This window comes from Trichechus manatus, unplaced genomic scaffold (genome assembly GCF_000243295.1).
Source record: "Trichechus manatus latirostris isolate Lorelei unplaced genomic scaffold, TriManLat1.0 scaffold00179, whole genome shotgun sequence".
NCBI lineage: Eukaryota > Metazoa > Chordata > Mammalia > Sirenia > Trichechidae > Trichechus > Trichechus manatus.
This window is the reverse complement of record NW_004444115.1, coordinates 2,057,759-2,080,134: the sequence shown is the minus strand read 5'-3', so window position 1 is coordinate 2,080,134 and position 22,376 is coordinate 2,057,759. Positions and strand designations below refer to the sequence as shown.

The 22,376-nt window shown below is 37.3% G+C and overlaps 1 protein-coding gene across 4 annotated transcripts in view; it reads right to left on the bottom strand.

Annotated features, from left to right (window-relative positions):
- UGGT1 (UDP-glucose glycoprotein glucosyltransferase 1) overlaps positions 1–22,376 on the bottom strand; it is a 129,918-nt gene that overhangs the window by 64,857 nt on the left and 42,685 nt on the right. For all 4 annotated transcript variants that reach the window (XM_023741372.1, XM_023741370.1, XM_023741371.1 and 1 more), the window contains exons 9-15: positions 21,238–21,338; positions 19,920–20,019; positions 18,872–18,932; positions 14,192–14,283; positions 12,692–12,842; positions 10,055–10,174; positions 5,117–5,202 (exon numbers count right to left, since the gene is read on the bottom strand). In XM_023741372.1, coding sequence (XP_023597140.1) covers positions 5,117–5,202; positions 10,055–10,174; positions 12,692–12,842; positions 14,192–14,283; positions 18,872–18,932; positions 19,920–20,019; positions 21,238–21,338 — 711 coding nt within the window. The remainder of the gene's footprint in view (positions 1–5,116; positions 5,203–10,054; positions 10,175–12,691; positions 12,843–14,191; positions 14,284–18,871; positions 18,933–19,919; positions 20,020–21,237; positions 21,339–22,376) is intronic.

Sequence of the window (22,376 nt, the reverse complement as noted above, 5' to 3'; positions counted from 1 at the left end):
AAAAAAAAAAAAAAGGTTGAGAATTTAGAGGGTTAATATGTTGTGGGGTTGTTAACCAATGTCATAAAACGACATGTGTGCTACTGTTTCATGAGAAACTATTTGTTCTATAAGCCTTCACCTGAAGTACAATAAAATAAAAAATAAAAAAAAAAGAAATATAGATATTCGAAACTGAGAAAAGACTCTAAGTTTAAAATACACAATGGATTTCAAAGGGCTAATACCAAAAAAAAAAAATAGCTCATTAATAATTTTATATGGACTTTGTATGTTGATTAAATTTGAAATGATAATAATATAAAATTAATTTCTCATGTTTCCTTGAACTTTGATAATGTGGTCGCTAGAAAATTCTAAATAACATATGTGGCTAATATTTTAATACTATTGGCTAGCACTGAGTTGGACAATACCAAGCACTGATGAGAATATGGAGTAATGGAACTCTCAAACACTGCTACTCGGAGTATCAGTTGGCACCACTGCTCTGGGAAACAGTTTCACCAGTCATGCCACTCCTAGGTGTATATACCCAAGCTTGCATGTAGCCTCAGAAGATGAGACAGAGTATTGACAGCAGCACTGATGATATGAATGAATAACTGGGGGGGGGGGGAGCGGATGTACAACTGAATGGAAAAACTGTTGAATATTCATAAACTAGACTACTTTGCAGCAGTAAAAATGAACCAACAAAACTGTATATACAACAACACGGAAGAATCTCATAAACATGAAACTGAGTCACAAAAATTATACATATATATACAGTTTGATTCCATTTAAAGCTCAAAACGAGGGAAACTAAACCACGGAAGTACATATAGGTAGAAATTCTATAAAGAAAAGCAAAGAATTTATTTTCACAAAGATCAAAACAGTAGTTGTCTGTATGGAGGGGAGGAAAGAGGTGGCTAAGACAGGGCACAGGTGGGGCCTCCTGGGCTCTGAAATCGCCTACATCCTAACCTGGGTGGTAATTATGTAAGTATTTTCTTTCTAAGTTTTAAAATATTTTAAATAAAATATTTGTTTTCTATACTATTCTTTATCTATGATCTATTTCAAAACACTTTTAAAAAATCAAAGAAAATAGTTTTAGATAAATGAGTAAGCAAGTATTCTGTAGAAGAAACAAAGATCTCACATCTAATGAATATAATAAAAAAATATAGTCAAAAAATAAAAGTTGCTTTGAAAGAAATTTAACAATTAAGTTTTTTAAATGCCTTGAATTAGTGTTTTTAACTTTTGAGGACTCTAAAATCCCCAGAAAACTGTGAGACAGGGAAGCTAGGGTCTGTTACCATAGATGTCAGATGAGGAAATGAGGTCCAGAGAAGTTAATTTTCCTAAGATCACACAGTTGTTAACCACACTACCTTAGCGACAACCCCAATTCTTTTCGGTCTTTCACTATATTACAATATCACTGTTCCCTGAGAAGGAAAAAAAAGAAATTCAAAAAACTTTCACCTTGCAATGCTAACTAATGTCTGGATCTTTAAATGAAAGACAATATTATATACACATAAGAAACCTGTTCACCAAATAAAGTAGCTTACTGTGGAATTTGCCTTTTCCAAAAAATAACCAAATACTTAAAAAAGATATTCTCATGACTTAGAACAGTTGTCCTATTTTGGGTTCTTATTAAAATATGCTATCCATAAGTAGCAGAATCAAATGTGATTCCTCAAACAACAAAAGATAACAGCTATTTAGATTTATTATGCCAGACATGGCAATTCTAATTAAGGTATTACTCAAATTTTTCTAAAACATTTGTAAAAATATTAATGTAACACAGTAATCACATCATACTTATTTGATCTTAACTGTACGTACTCAAGATTAAAAAAAAAAAAAGAAGGCGTAAGAGGAGAGAAAGAGGAAAGGAGAAATAGTTTAAATAGGAGTGACGGGTGAACAGATGTGCGCTATGAATCTGCTTTGCTTAGTTAAGTCTCAGCTCCTGAGGGCATCTCAGCGCATGAACATCTCATCCAACTCACTGTGGCTAAATATGCACTTTCTGTGTGTTTGTTTTGTTTTTTCACAACATGGCTTCTTAACACAAGTCTAATACTTCATCTGACGTACAAATGAAGAAAAGGCAATCTGGAGGAAGTGACACATACATAAAACCATATACAGTTTACGGAAGACTTAAGAGATTTTCAGGAGTAAATTTTTGTTGGGGATATCCTTTTGTTTTGTTTTTGCAATCTGTTTAATTGAGCTATAATTCACATACCATAAAATTCATCCTTTCAGAGTATACAATTCAGAGGTATCTAAATACATTCACAAGGCTGTGCGACCATCACAACTATCTAATTCTCAGAATATTTTCGTGACCCCATAAAGAAACTCTATACCCGTTAGCAGTCACTTCCCGTTCCCCCGTCCCCAGTCTCTGGCAGCCACTATATGCTTTCTGTCCCCACGGATATCATATAAATGGAATCAGGCAATATGTAGCCTTTGGAAAACTGTTTTAAAAGTCGACCCACGGTGTAGCATGTTCATTCTTTTTATGGATAGACAGCACTCCACTGTATGGATATACCACCTTTGTTTAGTTTATGGACATTTGGGTTGTTTCCACTTCGTGACTATCATGAACAATGCTGCTATGAACATTCGTGTGCCAGTTTTTGTGTGAACACATGCAGAGTGGATCAGATTTTTACCTGCTGTTTTGAACATAACCCTATAAATATGACTCCACAGTAGAGTTAGCTCCCAATCCTACTAAAAATCCTTCAGCCAGAACTCTAATTTCAAATGAGATATAAATGTCACCTCCTTAGGTAACCCAGATTATGTAATAGTGCGTGAATATCCAGGCATCTGCAATAACCTTCAAGAAGATGAATTCAAACTGACATGCACTCTTCTTCTCCATTTCTTCAACAGAATCACTATGATATGGGCATCAGGAGGCCAAGGATAAAACCTACATTATAAGCTTTCAATAAAAAATATGAAATCTACATCATTATGTATACAGGGAAATTCTCTACCCTGCAACAGAATCAAATCCACAGTAGGGCAAATAAGCTTGTAAATAAATCATATTGCAAAATTAGTAGCAATATTCTGAACCAAAATTATGTAACCTTGGTAAAATATGAACTACGTTTGTTATAAAGATGTGAGATTATATGTATTTGTTGTTGTTAGCTGCCATCAAGCCAGCTCTGATTAATGGCAAGCTTAAGTATAACAGAATGAAACGCTGCCTGGTCCTGTGCTATCTTCATGATTGTAGGTAGATTTGGGTCCATTGTTGCAGCTATTCTTATCCATCTAACCGAGGGTTTCCCTCCTTTTCACTGGCCCTCACTTTACCAAACATGATGTCCTTTTTAAGCAGTTGGTCATTCCTGATGATATGTCCAAAGTAAGGTGATCAAAGTCTCACCATCCTCGCTTCTTAGGAACATGCTCCTTAGAAGCAAAAATATATATATATATATAGATCACCTATGTTAAACAGGATATAGCCTTTAAAAAATACAAGAAGAAAATATAGACAGATACAGATCAAACACCAACTTGTCAATACCATTTAGCTCTAGGGAGAGTGTGTATATGTGGATGAATCCAGAGAAGGGTTCATTTTTATATGAAAATTGTCTTTTTTAAAATCCCACCTATGACAGAAATGACCTAAATGTTATTCTTATGAAAACAAACACATAAGATATAAAAAGATAAACTCCTAGAACCTAATTCTCTCTTCCTAAGTTTCCAGTTTCTAGAAAGATCATCACAGGTTTTCTGTTTCCTAAGGAGGAAACTTCAGACTTATCCCTCTGTTACTCCCAGACCCAGACCCTCATCAGTTACCACCAGTGACTCTCACAGATTGGTCTCTTCCTCTGGCTTCTCCCAACAACCCTAGCGCACGACCACATCAGCTCAAACACAGTAAAATAACAACTATCTGCCATGGGTCTCTGCACCAACTCTCCACAAAATGTCTCTCTGTTGCCTATAACCTTTTGCTTCCCTGAAATCCTACAGCACGTCTAACTAGCAGCACATAACCTGGCACTTGACCAAATATCTTCTTAAACTGTTCAAAGTATGCAGAGTAGTTTTTCCGAGAAGGTAACAACATGTAGCTAGGTGGGTATAGAACACACAATATTTGTTATCTACATACTCCTTTATTTTCATGTTTTCGAAGAACTCAAATTTCATCAACATGTGAAATTACCAGACATTATTCAGACTGTAACTAAAAATACCTTAATACTCATATGTAAAACGTTATAAAAAAAGTTTCTTGAAAAGTACAGTGGAAACCTAGCTACTCAAGGCCTCTATTGGTAGATATGGCGATACAAGTGAAATAAATGTTTTTGTTTATATCTACAGAAGGCAGTATACACATTTAGTCCTTGACTGTCAAACAAAAGCTACTGGCAAAGCTCTATCTCCACTGAAAGTGAAAACAGGACACTCACCCACAAAAATTTCCTTTCCTTGGGAAGCAAGCTAAGACCACATACTATCTTCACATGGCTATTTATCCATAATTCAATGGTGGCATGCTTCTATTCATTAAGAATCAAATTCTCACCAAAAATAACCCCTGAAGTCATCTTAAAACCAAATACTAGTTTAGCTTAACTAGTAAAGAATGTCTGCCTTGAGCATTATGCTCTTTTAAGAACTATCTATATGACATCAAATTGACAACAGCATCTAGAAAGACTGGATGGGAACCTAAGAGGGCAGTGAGTTTATGTTAATGAGGGAGGAACAATTCAGAAAAGGAGGGTGAGAATGGTTGCACAACTCAAAGAATGTAATCAGTGTCACTGAACTGTGTATGTAGAAAATGGTGGAATTGGTGTTATGTTCTGCTGTGTATATTCTCAACAACAATGACAAAACAAACAAAATTTAGAGAAAAAAAAAAGAATCAAATTCTCGATACCAAAAAACAACTGGCTTCATGCTGAGGAGACGATGGAACTGCCATTAATGATCCTACGGTTAATTATGCTACAATTCAGTAGCGACCAGACTGGCACTTAAGAACAACAAAACCTCAGCTAAATTAGAGACATCATCAAATCAATACCAGTGTTACCTTAGTGGTATATGATTACTGAGGAACATTTCAGCTGTGTTAATCAATTCCGCTGTGGTCTCATGAGCAGGATCAACTATAAAAACCTGTGAGGGAAAATGAAAAAGAACGTGTGAAATGACATTTATTCAAATGTCACTGGGCCAGTAAAAATGCTGTTTGTTTTTGTACTTTAAGGCAAACTTTTTACAGCTACTCTTGAACACATAAAAGAGGAGTTATACTAATCGTAGTTCTCCCTTCTATGTTAAGAACGTGGCCCTGAAAGGCTAAGTGATTTTCTCATGGCTTCTGCTAATAACCTAGAAAGAGTATTCCAGATTGCTAACACCTGTTCTCTAAGTCAAACACCAAGTTTTATAAACTCTCCTGCCTTTGAAATGGAGATTATACCTTTGCATATTCATTTCTTAAAAGAATCTCTGAATGAAGAATTCATTTAGAACCAAATTCTTATACCACAATAATAATAGCTATCACTTATTACAAAAATCTGTTGTCGTGCGGTTGACTCCGACTCATAGATGACCACGTGTGACAGAGTAGAACAGCCCCAGAGTTCTGGTGGTGCAGTGGTTAAGAGTTTGGCTGCTAACCAAAAGGTCAGCAGTTCGAATCTACCAGCTGCTCCCCGGAAACCCTAGGATAGATCTATTCTGTCCTATAGGATCATTATGAGTCAGAGTCAACTCAATGGCAACAGGTTTTTCTTGTTTAGCACTTATTATGTGATAAGCAATTTACACATATTATCTCATTTAATAAAGTCTAGAAAGATTTTTAAGAAAGAGACTGAAATGAGAAAAGTACAGAGGGTAGAGTTTGCCCTGCATATTCTGAGGAAGCAGACTGTGGCACTAACTTGCCACCTATCTCTTTAGTAGCTATGTGAGGAAAGAAGAAAATGTAAAACAAAGTATGAGGACAAACTAAGAACCCTCTTCTCTCCTTTAGCAGTAAAATAAAAAACACGTAGGAGCTGACAAAACTCTACTTAAATAAACCATTTGCAATCAAGTCAATTCCAACTCACGATAATCCCGTGTGTGTCAAAGGAGAACTGTGCTCCACAGGATTTTTTCTTTTTTTTAATAATTATTTTTGTTGTTGTTCAGGATATACACAGCAAAACCTACACTGATTTAACAGTTTTTATGTGCAATTGACACTGATTACATCCTTTAAGTGGTGCCACCATTCTCACCCTCCTTTCTGAGTTGTTACTCCCTCATTAACCTAAACTCACTGCCTCTTAAGTTTCCTATCTGATCTTTCAAGTTGCTGTTGTCAATCTGATCCCATGTAGGTAAATCTTAAAAGAGCATAATGCTCAAGGCAGACATTCTTTATTAGTTAAGCTAAACTACTGCTTGGTTTTAAGAAGACCCTTGGTTTAGGGTTTTAAGATTATCTCAGTCAATAATTTTGGGGGTTCATCTGGCCTCCAAAGCTCCAGAAAGTCTGGAGTCCATGAGAACTTGAAATTCTGTTCTGCTTTTTTCCCCTTTTGATCAGGATTCTTCTACAGAATCTTTGATCAAAATGTTCAGTAGTAGTAGTAGCCAGGCATCACCCAGTTCTTCTGGTCTCATGGCAAAGGGGGCAGTTGTTCATGGAGGCAATCAGCCACACATTCTATTTCTTCCTCCTATTCCTGGCTCTCCTACTTCCTCTGTTGCACCAGACAAATAGAGACCAACTGTTGTGCCTTGGATGGCTGCTTGCAAGCTTTTAAGACCCTAGGCACTGTGCATCGAATTAGGAGGTAGAAAGAAGCACTAAATATGAAATTAGGCCAATTAACTGGGACGTCCCAAGAAACCATGACCCTAAACCTCCAAATGAAGGAACCAAATCCAAATCCGAGAACCAAATGAGATGTTTGGTTGTACATATGCAGCCTCAGCAGCTACTTCCACAGGGTTTTCAAGGACTGGTTTTTTAGAAGTAGATCGTCAGGCTTTCCTTCCAAGGCACCTGGAGGTGGACTCCAACCTCCATCCTTTGGTCAGCAGCCAAGAACATTAACTGTATGCATGCCCAGGGACTCCTTTACTTACTAGTTACTACTATTTACTACTCTAAATTAACTAAACTTAAGAGATTAAGACAGTAAAGAAAAAAAGCAATATGCATTTTTTGAGTAAAAAGGAGAAGATTCATCCCCAAAACAAAAACAACAGAGTCTAAACATTCACAGTGAGGACTAGGAGCATTTCCCTACATACTAATGGAAGCTGTACTGCTGCTGTAACTTCTCATAGCCCTAAAAATCACCAATTTCCTCCCAAACACTTTCAGTATAAAAGTTTGAATATGGAGCTAGAAAAAGACCATTACTGAGTGGTAGGAGGAAGTACCTACTGAAAGAAAGAAGTGAATATTCTAGATATGACTAAAAGGTACGACAGAGGACAACAAAGAAATAGAATTCATGGCCAGACAATAGTTTTACCTATACAAATAAAACTACAAAAGACTACTGCAAGAAACCAAAAGAGATCTACATAAACGGAGAAACATACCATGCTCATGGATAGGAAGACTCAACATTGTGCAAATGTTAGTTCTACCCAAAGCAATCTACAGATACTATGCAATTCCAAACCAAATACCAACAGCATTCTTTAATGAGAAGGAAAACTAATCACCAACTTTATGTGGAAAGGGAAGAGCCCCAGATAAGCAAAGCCATTACTGAAGAAAAGGAACAAAGTACGAAGCCTCACACTACCTGATCTCGGAACCTACTATACAGCAATGGTACTCAAAACAGCCTGGTACTAATACAACAAACACACAGGTCAACAGAACAGAATCGAGAACCCAGATGTAAATCCATCCACATATGGTCAGCTGATTTTTGACAAAAGACCAAAGTAACTAAATGGGGGAAAAGAAAGTCTTTTTAACAAATGTTGCTGGCAAAACTGTTATGTCCATCTGCAAAAAAATGAAACAGGACTCATACCTCACACCACACATAAAAACTAACTCAAAATGGATCAAAGACCTAAATGTAAAACCTAAAACCATAAAGATCATGGAAGAAAAAATAGGGACAACAATAGGGGCCCTACTACATGGCATAAAGAATATACAAACCATAACTAACAACGCACAAACACCAGAAGACAAACTAGATAACTGGGAGCTCCCCAAAAATTAAACATTTAAACTCATCAAAAGACTTCACCAAAAGAGTAAAAAGAGAACCTATGGACTGGAAAAAAATTTTGGCTACAACGTATCCGACAAGCGTCTAATCTCTAAAATCTATAAAATACTTCAACACCTCAACAACAAAAAGACAAATAATCCAATTAAAAAATGGGCAAAGGATATGACCAGACACTTCACCAAAGAAGATGTTCAGCAGCTAACAGACACATGAATAAATGCTCACAATCAGTAGCCATTAGAGAAATGCAAATCCAAACTACAATGAAATACCATCTCACCCCAACATTTCTGGCACTAATAAAAATAACAGAAAATAACAAATGCTGGAGAAGTTGTGGGGAGACTGGAACTCTGCTGGTGGGAATGTAAAATGGTATGACCACTATGGAAAACGATGATGCTTCCTTGAAAAGTTAGAAATGGAAATACCATACGATCCTGCAATCCCACTCCTAGGAATATATCCTAGACAAATAAGAGCCGTCACGTGAACTGACATATGCACACTCATGTTCATTACAGCATTATTCACAACAGCAAAAAGATGGAACAACCTAAGTGCCCATCAACACATAAATGGATAAACTATGGTACATACATATAATGGAATACTATACAACATAAAGAACAATGTTGAATCCATAAAACACCTGACAAAATGGATGAATCTGGAGGGCATTATGCTGAGTGAAATAAGTCAATCACAACAGGACAAATATTGTATGAGACCACTATTATAAAAACCCAAGAAAAGGCTTATACACAGAAAAAAAACAATCTTTGATGGTTACGAGGGGTAGGGAAGGGAAATTACAAACCAGATGGTAGACAAGTGTTAACTTTGATGAAGGGGAAGACAACACACAATATGGAGGAAGTCAGCACAACTTGACCAAGACAAAGTCATAGAAGCTTCATAGACACATCCAAACACCTTGAAGGACCAAGTTACCGGGGATGAGGGCTGGGGACCATGGTCTTGGGAGACATCTAGGTCAACTGGCATCACACAGTTCATAAAGAAAATTTCTTACATCCTATTTTGGTGAGTAGCGTCTGGGGTCTTAAAAGCTTGAGAGCAGCCATCTAAGATACAGCTATTGGTCCCATCCCATCCAGAGCAAAAGAGAGTGAAGAAAATCAAAGACACAAGGAAAATATTAGTCCAAAGGACTAATGGAGCACATAAACCACAGCCTCCACCAGCCTCAGACCAGAAGAACTACATGGTGTCTGGCTACCACCTCCAACCACTCTGACAGGGATCACAACAGAGAGTCAAGGACAGAGCAGGAGAAAAATGTAGAACAAAATTTAAATTCACAAAAATAAGACCAGACTTACTGGTCTGATAGAGACTAGAGGAACCCCTGAGACTATGGCCCCTGGATACCCTGCTAACTCAGAACTGAAGCCACTCCTGAAGCCCACCTTTCAGCCAAAGATTAGACAGGCCTATAAAATGAACAATAACACAAGTGAGGAATGTGCTTCTTAGTTCAATCAAGTATATGAGATCACATGGGCAACACCTACCCATAAGCAAAGATGACAAGGCAGGAAGGGACAGGAAAACTGGATGAATGGACATGGGGAACTGGGGTAGAAAGGGGGGAGCATGCTGACACTTTGTGGGGACTGCAGCCAATATCACAAAACAGTTTTTGATTGAGAAACTAATTTGCGCTGTAAACTTTCACCTAAAGCACAATAAAATTAAAAAAAAAAAAGAAAAAGAAAAAAAGTTTTACTTACCATGTTATGCAAGTTTTTCCTGATCTGCCTGATAACACCAGGAAAGGTAGGTCGAAGCAACTCTTGTAGACTAGAAGGCCATGAGTTGTACCTGCTATCAACCTCCAGGTTGTTAATCCACTATGGAAAAAGCAAACACAACATGGCGCATACCCTTAAGTTACCAGCTAGCTAAATTTGCAATAATAACAAAAAGTCTAAATTATTTTAAAAGAATTACATAGGGAAAAAAACATTTTCAAAATCTTATGATAGAGAATTTAGAATACAAACATCAAGGAGAAAAATGACTGTCTAAAGGACAAGCCACAGAATAGAAGATATCTACAACCTAGCAAAACCAATAAATGACTGGTGTCCACAATGCATACAGAAATCTAACATATCAATAAGAAAAGACGAACAACCCATCAGGGAAATGGACTAAGAATATGACTAAGAAATTTACTGAAAAATCCCAAAAGGGCAATAAACCAAAGGAAAAATGTATAACCTCACCAGTAATCTGGGAAATGTGAAAACTTAAACCACAATATTTCGTATTTGTTAAACTGACGAAAGTCAAAATGTTTGTCGATATCCAAGAATAGGCAGATATAAAGCAATGGGAACTCTTACCCAATGCTGGTGACTGGAACAACCACTTTACAGCGCAAGACCTAATAAAGCTGGAGGCACCATGTACTCCAGTTCTAGATATCTACCCCCTACTCACGAAAAGAACGATTATACATTAAAATGAATAAATAATGATAGGTTCAAACAACAGAAAACCACACAACCCTAAGACACAATGCCGAGCTCTTTGTACACTGATATGGAATGACTTCCGTGATATAGTGTTAACTGGAAAGAAGCAGAAGTACAATACAGTATGCATCAACTGTATAAAAAGAGCAGGGTGGAATTTAAAAAGAAAAACAACCAAACCCGTTAGCAATGAGTCGATTCTGACTCACACAGCAACCCTATAGGACAGAGGAGGACTGCCCCACAAGGTTTCCAGGGTTGTGATCTTTACAGAAGCAGACTGCCACATCTTTCTCCTGCAGAGCAGCTGGTGGGTTTGAACCCCGACCTTTCTGTTAGCAGCCAAGTGCTTACACTCCACCACCAGGGCTCCCAGGGTGGGATAGCATGTGCCTATTTCTTTGCTCATACGCACCCAGAGTATTTCCGGAAGTATACACTGATAATGCATGTTACCTGTGAGGAGGAAAAACTAGACAGCAGGTGACAGACTTTTCACTATATTACACTTCTGCATCTCTTAAATTTTTAACTGAATTTTAAAAAGTATGGATATATAAATGATTTTTTAAAAATAAGTTGTTGTTAGTTGCAGTAAAGTCAATTCTGACTCATGGTTATCACGTTTGTTGAACAGAACTGCTCTACAGGATTTCCAAGGCTGTGACCTTTCAGAAGCAGATCACCAGGCCTGTGTTCCAAGGCACCTCTGGGTAGGTCTGAAACACCGACCTTTCAGCTAGTAGACAAGTGCTTAACTGTTTGCACCACCCATATTATAAACTATACTTGCATATAGATAAACTAGATCTATATATGTTTAAGTCTGGAAAAAATGATGCATGAAAAAAGAAAGTTGGTGAAGAATACAGTTATGGAATTTATCCAAATTTTGAAAGTATACAAAACGATATTATATATTGTTTATGGGTATCTTTAGGGAATAAGAGCACGAAATAAGGAGAGGAAGAACACATAGCAACTTCAGAAAAAAAATTACCTGCAGGGAGGAGAGGGGTGTAATTGGGAAGGAACATTAAAAAGGCTTCAACTGAAGCATTTTTTTTCTTCCAGGAAAACAAAAGATCTGACATTAAATGATTAAATGTTACATGTATTAAGTATGAATAGTCAATCACATGGTTGTTAATTATATTAATCTCTTTACTCTTAATAATTAAAACATTTTGAATAGAAAAACAAATAACATGTCAGTATTCATCAAAACAACAGTTAGCTGTATCAGCAAGTTAGAACTCAAGTATTGGTCATCTACACTCTACATTACTTGTCTTCCAGTAAAATTTCTCTCAGGAAAATGTAGTACAAAACTCAGAAACCAGGAAAAAAAGACTCAAGTGGCCACAGTGTAATCGGCACATCTCTAACATGTATCTAACTTTCACCACACCTCCAGAGCTCTATTCCCCGTATTCTCTTTCACAGATGAGGAAACTAAGGCTCAGAGAGATCATGCCAGGTATTAACCTCTAAAAATCCTTCATATTGCAAAATTAAAAACTGATATTTTTAATAGTAGTTTTAAATTACACTTTTTATAACTTAATCACACAAAACTTGCACCCAAACGAGAAAATACAAATTAAACACTCTTTCCCAAGAGATTCTCAGCTGAATCCTACGGATATACTGAAGGGGCAGTATGACTACCTTAACCACATTAGCCACTACTACTAAACTTTTTTACACATTTAAGAGCCTACTTTATTATATGCACATAGTGCCACACAACCAGGTGTTGCACATTTTTGTTTCATGCAAACAGAAGAGATGATGAGAATAATTTACCTCTCATAAAAAATAAATTAGAAAACCATAATACATATACCTGGATGGATGCCTGCTGGCCACTAAAAGAATACTCACTGAAATGGCAGGACTCCTGATGTCTACCGCATAGTCAGCCTCAGAGGGCTGGATGTTCAGTTTCAAGACATTATGCAGAGAAAGGCCGTCTATTCCCAATCTGTGCAGACCTTCCATTACTCGCGCTTCATTCCTCAATATATCAGATAAACTGAAAAGAATACATATTAATAGTTAAAAAGAAGTTTAAAAACATGTCTATACTATGATCCTTACCATGAAAAACACTATCAGTTCAAACTCAATGCCCAGTCAAACTAGTTCAAAAACCAAAACATGCAACCTTCTTCCTTCATCTTGTCAAAGTATGCAGAACAAAGTAAGTAAGGATTTCCTTCCTGGATCATATTCATTTATACTTGTCAATATGTATAATTATCTCTAAGTAGATACACTCAATTTGAGAATGAAATAACCCTAAATCTGTATTTTACACTGCATGGTTTTAAAAACACTACATTAATCTCTCTGTATTATTTTTTTACAACTGTATGTGAGTCTACAACTATCTAAAAATAAAGTTTTAACAAAAGCCACCAGGTATGTTCAATATCGGTATCAATATCAGTACACACAAGCACACACACATGACCACAGGAAAAGGTCTGGAAGAATTCAAACTGAATTTGGAAGTTTGCAGAGGGAGGTGAAGAAGAGGAGGAGGCGGATGAAAAAAGAAGATGGGACTGAGACTTTACTTTTCAGTTCTTTTATTTCTGTATTATTTAAAACTGTTTACAATGAGCAAGTACTCAGCCTGTAATATTCTAAAAATAAAAAAAATACATATATGTTAAATCAATCAATCAAAAACAGATGGGTAATCTTTTGAAGTGTTCACATGCATTTTACTAATTCATCACTACCTCTGTAATGCAATAAGTGAACATAAAAGCTTAATTAAAATAATTAATGTGAAAGATATCTTACTGTGGAAACTGCTTCTTCTGAAGCATGAGCAACAGTTTTTGTTTGTAATATGATGAAGTCACCCTGTCAATTGTGTTAATTTTAATTCCAAAGATAAAATCTGAATTCTATCCAACTGCCCAAACTCCCCCAAAAATCATGAAGACAATTTAGATCTATTTAATCCTAAACCACATCTGAATAATAAAAGCAAAAAAGGAGATATTCAAGTGGTATATTTAAGACAGAACATCTTTTGAGACAACACAGCATTTTCAAATGAACCTACTTCACACTTTTCCCAGAAGCAAAGAATCAGCTCTTTTCTACATTTCTATGGTTAAAAGAAAACTATGGCTCTGAAGTGGCATCCTGGAAAAATACTTACCCTTCAATGTATAGAGCACTGTGACATAAGGGGACAGCGTATCTACTGCCCATCACATCACCTATGCTCACTTCCTGGGGCTTGATAAGCCACCAGGCTTTGATAAGCCATCATGCCGCAGAGCAGAGGAATGACAATCTGAACACATCACAAAGAGCTACGGTTAGGAAAACTTTTTAGAGAATGAAAAATATGATCCATACCTGAATATATCCTGCGTATCTAAATCAATGTGAAGTCTATTGATGAACAGAGCTGAATCTCCAGGCTGTAATCCTAAAGTTCCTTTGAAATACTAAAAGATTTGCAAAAATTATTAGGGAGTAGTAAGAGAATGTGTAACAGAAAAAAGTCAGTGTTTCTGGGCTCTACTACATGTATGAATCTTGACATCTTCTTATTTACTGTCAGAGCAGAACTATGCTCCACAGGGTTTTCAATGGCTGATTTTTCAGAAGCAGATTATCAGGCCTTTCTTCCAAGGCACCTCTGGGTGAACTTGGACCACCAACCTTTCAGTTAGCAGTCAAGTGTGTTAACCGTTTGCAGCACCTAGGGACTCCATAAATATAGGAGGACTAATTAAACAGGTACTACTTAAATTTAACAAAAAAAAAGTTTCCCTCTATCCTGTGATACCGTAGAATATTTTTACTCTTTCTGTTTCCTTTTCCAATAATACCTCTCTGAACTGCCAGCAAGGAACTGAAGCTAGCATTTTTCCTTTACGGAGCATATCAATGGAATAAGACGTATGTATTCTTTGCCTTAGTAAGAAAGGAAGTCCCTCATAGACAAAGAAACTTATCTACACCCTTAATATCAAAGATAGAAGGAAGCCAGCTATCTATAATCAAGGTCCACACTGAGATCTTCCTGTCCATCCAGATGTCAAGTTATGCAGTCTCTGTGGAATCTTCTTAAACTGCTGCTTACCTGTTCAAAGGAATAGCTGCATAAGCTTATTAGGGACCTAACCTAAAAGGACTTCAAAATCCCATACTTCCCTTAATCCTTCAAACTCACTCACTCCAAGAAACGTGGAGCTGCTGTGCTGAGGACAGCACCTACACCCAAGCCCAGCCTGCCAGGAGCGGCCTCTGCAGGCCTTCGTCCCCAGGACAGTGGGCAGCCCTGGCACAGAGGCACTGGGTAGCACCTACAGCCCCTGAGACATGCCTGAGCCATGGGAAGCACTGCTCTGACTACACGCTCTATCTTCTGTGTGTCATATCCTTTCTATTCCATTCTTCTTTCTCTCAAAGGCAACTGAACTGTTATTCATAAATTCTGCACCACAGGGAATTAACCCACACAGTACGGAAGAAATCAATCAGACACCAGGGACAGAACTTAACCCCTTAGTAGCCCAGGGCTGGGGGAAGGCCCACAGGGACTGCTGAGCTCCCTTCACTCCCCAGTGGTCAGTGGACCAAGAAATAAACCTTGGCATGTAACAGTGCATGAAAACTTTTGATGAATAACAGTGACAATAACTGTTTCTTTTTTTTTAAAAAAAAAAAGGGGGGTGATTAAATGGGGAGTCATGTTTAAGGGATACTGAGTTTCTCTTCATGGTGGTAGGATAATTTGGAAAAGGACAGTAGTGATGGTTCCACAACATGATGAACATAACCAACATGACTGAGTTGTACATGTAAAATTGTTGACTTGGCAAATGTTTTGTTTTGTATATATACGTATGTTTGTTTATGTATAAATATACGTGTTTGTGTATGTGTATATATATTTGCCACAATTCAAAAAACTAAAAGAGAAGGAAAAAGACAATCGTGAAGCTATGGTTATGGCTCCTTTGTTTCGTGGTATTAAACAAGGAGCAAAAGAAGGGGATGATGGAGAGCTGCATCGTCTGGGAATGGAGAGCTCCATGTCTGCTCGTGAGCAAGAACGTACAGCACCTTTCAGTCTGAGAGAGCACTGCCTCTGAGCTGAGAAGACAGCGCTCATCTACTTCTGGGTCTGGGGGCTCGCAAAATTTTGTGAAAAATCATCACCTTAAATGTTTAAGATCTGTATATTTTCTGCATGTATTTTATACTTTAATGTTTTACCTCCCCCCCACAAAAATCTTTCAGCTTAGATTAAAAATCCAAGAAGTACTAATATAGCCTGTACAATTTAATGTTTTATCTTCATTTTAAGCTTCTTGAGGGGAAAAAGCCCTAAAATTAAGATAACTGTTTGATATTGTTATCTGGGAAGTCACAAATAAATAAAGCCTTTCAATTAGGTTTTTTTTTTTTTAAATTTAGTAAATATTTGGTTTACTTATCCTTAGATTTATTTAACAACTAATATTTTATCCATAAAGATTAAGAAAATCTGGGGTGAAGACAGTAGATTGAACACAAGCATTTATTATCTTTCCCTCCTGAAACTTCATTAAAATGTCAGGAAGGGGATTTTTTTTATTTTTAGTAATAAATCCGCAAGGACAAAGAGCACAGAAAAAGAGGATAAAAAGTAACAAACTTTGGAAGCTGTAAAGCAGATAGGTGAGTAGTAACTGTATTAGCAGCCCAGAGAAAGCTGAATAGTAAGCCGAGGAGTGGGAAAAGCCAACAAGAACCCAAGTTACTCTGTGCAACTCCCCCAAAGGCTCAGGAATTGGCAGCAGAAGGGACTCATGGATGAGGGGGGTAAATACTAGGCTAATAACTAGGGCAGAGCCCCCGATCCCCTGCCAACGTCACCTAGCAAGGTGACTGCCACTTCCCCATCCAATCCTCACTCCAGAAAAACTGAAGGCTCATTCCCTGCAAAGAGTAGAACAGAACCTGTGGACTATCGGAAATCGAGCATGACTGAGGGCAGAAATACTAAAAACGGGGAAAAGTGGAAGTGATCAAATGCTCTTCCCTACTGTGCTGCTTCAACTCTGGCAGTCACACTTGACCCTGCAGGCAGAAGATTAGAACATGCTTTTCTGGGGGCTCTGACCAGCCCCAGCAGAAAGACTTCAGAATGCTGTCAACGGACTTCCTTAGGAAATGGCCACACCAGGACATCTTCTAATCAGCTTTTCAGTACCTCACTCTTAAATGAGCAGCTGGCCAAGGATCACCTGACACCTGAGGGAAGCACCGAACATAAAAGAGACCAAGACAACTAAAAGGCAGTTTAAGAGACAAGAAAACACAAACACACACCACTGATATCTTCAGAGAAGAGAAACAGAAAGAATACACCATAAAAAGAAGAATCTGAGAACAAAAAATTTGAAAATCAAAACTTTGACAGCCAAAGGAAAATCTTCAACAAAGGGACTGAAAATCCTCTGAAAGTAAAGCAAAAAGACAAAATAAGTGGAAAACAAGAGAAAAGTTTTTTTTTTTTTTTTTTTAAGAGGACTAGTCCAGACTAATTGAGGTGCAACATCTAAAAAAAGATTTCTAAGAAAAGAGAAACAAGAGAGAAGAAACTGAAATAAATAGTTCAAGAAAACACCCCATACTGAAGAACATGATTTTCTAGATTTAAAGGGCCTACCAACAACCCAAGGAGCCCTGGTAGTGCAGTGGTTAAAGCATGGAGCCGCTAACCAAAGGTTTGGCAGTTCAAACCCACCAGCCACTCCATGGGAGACAGATGTGGCAGTCTGCCTCCGTAAAGATTACAGCCTTGGAAACCCTACAGGGCAGCTCCACTTTGTCCTATAGGGTCGCTATGAGTCAGAATCGACTCGACAACAGTGGGTTTGGTTTTTAGTTTTGGTACCAACAACCTGACACTACAGAGATGAAAAAAGACTCACACCAAGGTATATCAGTGCAAAATTTCAGATTATTAGAACCAAAGAAAAGACCTTAGAAGATTCCAGGGGAAAAAAAAAAGTCTCAAATAAAAGCTCAAAAATCAATATGGCTTCAGAATTCTCAATGGAAGTGAAAATTCCAAGGAGCAATACCTTCAAATATCTAAATGATTTCCAATCTAAAATTCTACACTTAGCCAAGCTATCAATCAAAAACGAAGTGAAACATTTTTTGGGCTCTCAAATTTACCTCCTATGCAACTTTTCTCATGAGCCCTAGGGATGATGTGCTACATCAAAATAAGGGAGTAAACAAAGAACAAAGAAGATATAGGATCCAGGAAACAGGGGATACAGTGCAGGAGGTAAAAGGAAGGTGCTAGGGTGACTGGTATACACTAGGCATAAAAAGAAACCAGTACATATTAGAACAGATCAGAAACGGATAGAATTCCTGACGCATCTGAATGTCTTGAGAGGTACTTTGAAAATCACAAGAAAGTCTGAGGTTGAGTTATAGACAATGCAAATGAGAAATAAAATAATTTACCTCAGGGAAAACAAAATGGCTTTACATGTCATAGTAGTGGAATATTTATCTCTATCTAAAATTACAACATAAAACGTGGAAGATGGAGAGATGGGAAAAGTATCTATAGGTAGCAGCGGTGGAACATTGTGGGTGGGGTGGTGGCAAAGTTAAACTTCATTTTCAAAATAAGAGGCCAATATATAAGGCCTGAAACTGAAAAATACAGCACCAATGTAAGCATGCTAAAAGTCTGGTGATAAAGATCAAAACAATCAGCTAAGAGTTGAAAGTGGCTGCCCCTCGGAAGGGGGACATGGTGTGAGCGAGCCATCATAGGGGCAGCACTACCGCTGCTCTTCTAACCAACCTGGTAGCGCCATTTGACTCTAAATTATATTCATATTCAACTTTGATAAATACTAAAACTATAATAAGGATTACAGAAATCAATCCAAATTTTACCACCTTTGATAAAAGGAGAGCAACACTCTCAAAGGCCACTGATTTAATTCAGATTTCCTCATCCTGATACAATACAAAACAAAAAGGCTAGTATTTTCCATTGGTTATTACCTTCTGATTCTCTTCCACTTCAGTCCTTAGTTCCGAACTCACAGCTGTTTTCATTATTGCTCTAAGGAAGTAAAAGCATTATAAGTGCTTAGTTTAACATCTGATACAAATGCCCTTCAATTTCCCGATATTTAAGTGTGAAACAACACATTGCTCAACAAATTACAAAAACTAAATGGAAAAAACCTTAAGCCTTTAAAAATCGATAAATATATTTTCCCTCTCTAAGATGTGCGTATTTTTTCATTACTGCAAGACGTAACACCAGAGAAAACTAGCCATAACAGCATTTTAAAGCAAGTGCAGTTGCTTCCAAGTTCTTAGTTGAATATTTGAAACCATAATCCTATAAATGATCTCTAGTGCTCACAGGTCAAAAGATAATCCTAAACAAACCAAACCAGTAGAATATTCATCCTATTTAAACACTCAAGGTGGAGGTGGAATTCTCCACATACATCTTTTTAAGTAGCACACTGGACTAAATGAGAATTTACTAAATGACTTATAGTTATAAATCCTATCTAAGAATTATAAAGAGTAATAAACAATCAAATTTATTTACAAAAATCTTATACCAGAAGTCCAAACATTTCAGTGACTCAAGAAAAAGACTGGCAACCAAGTTAGTCATTAGTTTCTAAAAATTTGACTTTTAAAACAATTTTGCCTTGTAGGGCAACATTATACAGTTGAAAGCAATGTCAGGAAACCTGCATTCAACATTTATTCTGTCACCATAAACAAGCCACTTAGCCTGTAACTCTCAGTTTCTTCCTCAAGATTAAACTGAGGGTAAGAGAGGCAGTTTATTGCAAAGGTCACACAACCCATCAGGGGCAGGGCCAAAAACACAATCTCGATGTATCTCTTACACCACATAATGCATGGCCTTGTGTTCTTCTCATGAAGACAGTACTATTACTAGTAGTAGCATGGTGATAGCAATACAGAACTTTTCTAAGCATTTTCATATTTTAATTACCTCATTTTGCATGTAAAAATTAACATGACTGGTATTATGTTAAGGAGAACTACTCAATATTACCTGGCTTTAGTAGGGAAATTCTGACTAAGATCCTTCATAACCACCAAAGCCAGCTCAACAGGAGCAGCCAGGATTCGGGCAGCAGTCTGGAAACTTAGATCTGCAACAATGAATATAAAGTGTATTAATCTAATGCAATGAGAGGTGGAAAAAAACCCACACATTTAGTTCCAACTATTTTCTCAGAGGAGCCCTGGTAGAGCAGTGGTTAAGAGATCGGCTGTTAACCAAAAGGTCGGCAGTTCAAATCCACCAGTGGCTCCTTGGAAACCCTATGGGGCTACTCTCTCCTGTAGGGTGCTATGAGCTGGAATTGACTCAATGGCAACGGGTTATTTTCCCAGGAATTAAGAATGCCTTAGAATGCAACCATTAGAAAGGGTGACCATGGTTTAATTTCAGTTTGTAGTTACTTCATAGTTCCCTGAAGTGTCTATGGTAGCAGTTCCTCAGTCTACCTACTTAAAACTTAGGTCACATACTAACACATTTGTTGTTTGTTAGCTGCTGTCAAGTTGGTCCCCCGACTCATGGTCAATGGAACAAAACGCTGCCAAGGCCTGCACCATAGCCATGATCGGTTATGAATCAGATCCACTGTGATCGACAGGGTTTTCACTGACTGATTTTTCAGAAGTAGATTGCTAGGCCTTTCTTCCTAGTCCAGCTTAGTCTGGAAGCCCCACTGAAACCTGTTCAGCATCATAGCAACATGGAAGCCTCCACTGACAGACAGGTAGGGGCGAATGAGCTGCAATGGCCAGGAATTGAAACGCAGCTTCTGGAATGGAAGCTGAAGAACCACCAATGCCTCATACTAACACACTTAGCTCTAACTAAATAGAGCCCAAATCCTTGGACTCTTTTGAATTTACAACATATCATGAAGTATGGTAATAAGACTTTTAGTAAATTATGTTGTGGGGGATAAAACTTAATAGTTCTTTGCAACAGAAAATCACACATATACCCTACCATGTTGACATGGCTTGAACATTCTATAAATATAGTTTTTTTAATGTATACACATAGGAATATAACAACTAAGACAAAAATGTTTCTAGTAACACATGCTTATGTACTCGGTCACACAGAGAGAGGTTTCACACTCGACAGTATGTATTACTTCTACCTAGTGTTACCAATGTTCACCTACAAAAGGACTTTCTTCTATGATTAATCATAATTAATAACTACATCTTTAAAACCTGTAGTACCTTATAATTATGTGAATATATAAAATAAAATTCAAATTTGCATTTTTTTATATCACAAGTTACCAGAATGTAGGCCACTGACTTCTCTGGGTTTTTATTACCTTGCAGTTGCCACACCTTTAAAGGTGCCATTTCATTGGTGCTCTCCACAAGGTGCTTTCTGAGCTCTTTCAGCTGTCCCTCCAGGTCAGGGTACAGGTCTCTGAAAGATAAAATCAGTCCTTTCATGTGCCTTTTCTTTCTCAGACCATATTCAGACAGAAGTTATCGTCATGATTTTCCCCTTCCAACCCTAGGAAAATGTCTACACTATAAAAATTAAAGTATAATTATTTTTCTTTAAAAATAAGTTAATATAGCAAAGCATAAGTTAATTTTAAAAAATAAAATGTACAGACTAAAAACTAGTGATCAGTATAGTGATTCCCTGTGGTGGGTGGGGAGATAAGACTGACAGTAGGGCACAAAGGAGTCCACCTTTATATGCAGCATTTTACTGTCTTTTTTTCTTAATTAAAAAGGGTCTTCAAGCAAGCAGGACAGCAACTATCAATTCTGGGTGGTGAACACATCAGTATATGCTGTATTATCCTCTATACTTTCTAAATTTCTCAAAACAAAATTGGAATGGGGGGAAGGGAAATCACTATCAGAGAGTAGACCCTTGTTATTTCTTGTGATGGGAAAGACAGCATCGAATGTGCGTCAAGTGCATACAGCCTGACTGAGGTGAACAATGTCATTAAGAAGTGCACAAGAGAAAATGATGTCTTTGATAAAGGATATGACAAACTTAATTCTGCATCAACACTAACCACCACCAAAAAATACATATATGGTTACATAAAAATGTACATAAGCATATTAGTATGTGAGTACAAATATGCAGGTACATATGTGTGCACAGACAGAAGTTATCTACAGGCATATGGTCATATAGGTATGTGTGTGCATGCATGTATATCCGTATATATAATAAACCACATAGGGGACACAGATACAAATACTACTTAGACATAACCAAACACCTTGCGAGACTGGTTCTCTGAGTTTGAAAACTTAGAACCATAGTCTCATGGGAAAACTCAAGTAATTGGCACAATATAGTTCATAAAGGGTAGGTTCTACATCCCAATGTGGTAAGCAGTGTCTGGGGTCTTAAAAGCTTGTGAGCAGGCATCTAAAATACAACTATTGGTCTCTACTCTTCTGGATCAAAAGAGAAAGGAAACCAAAAACT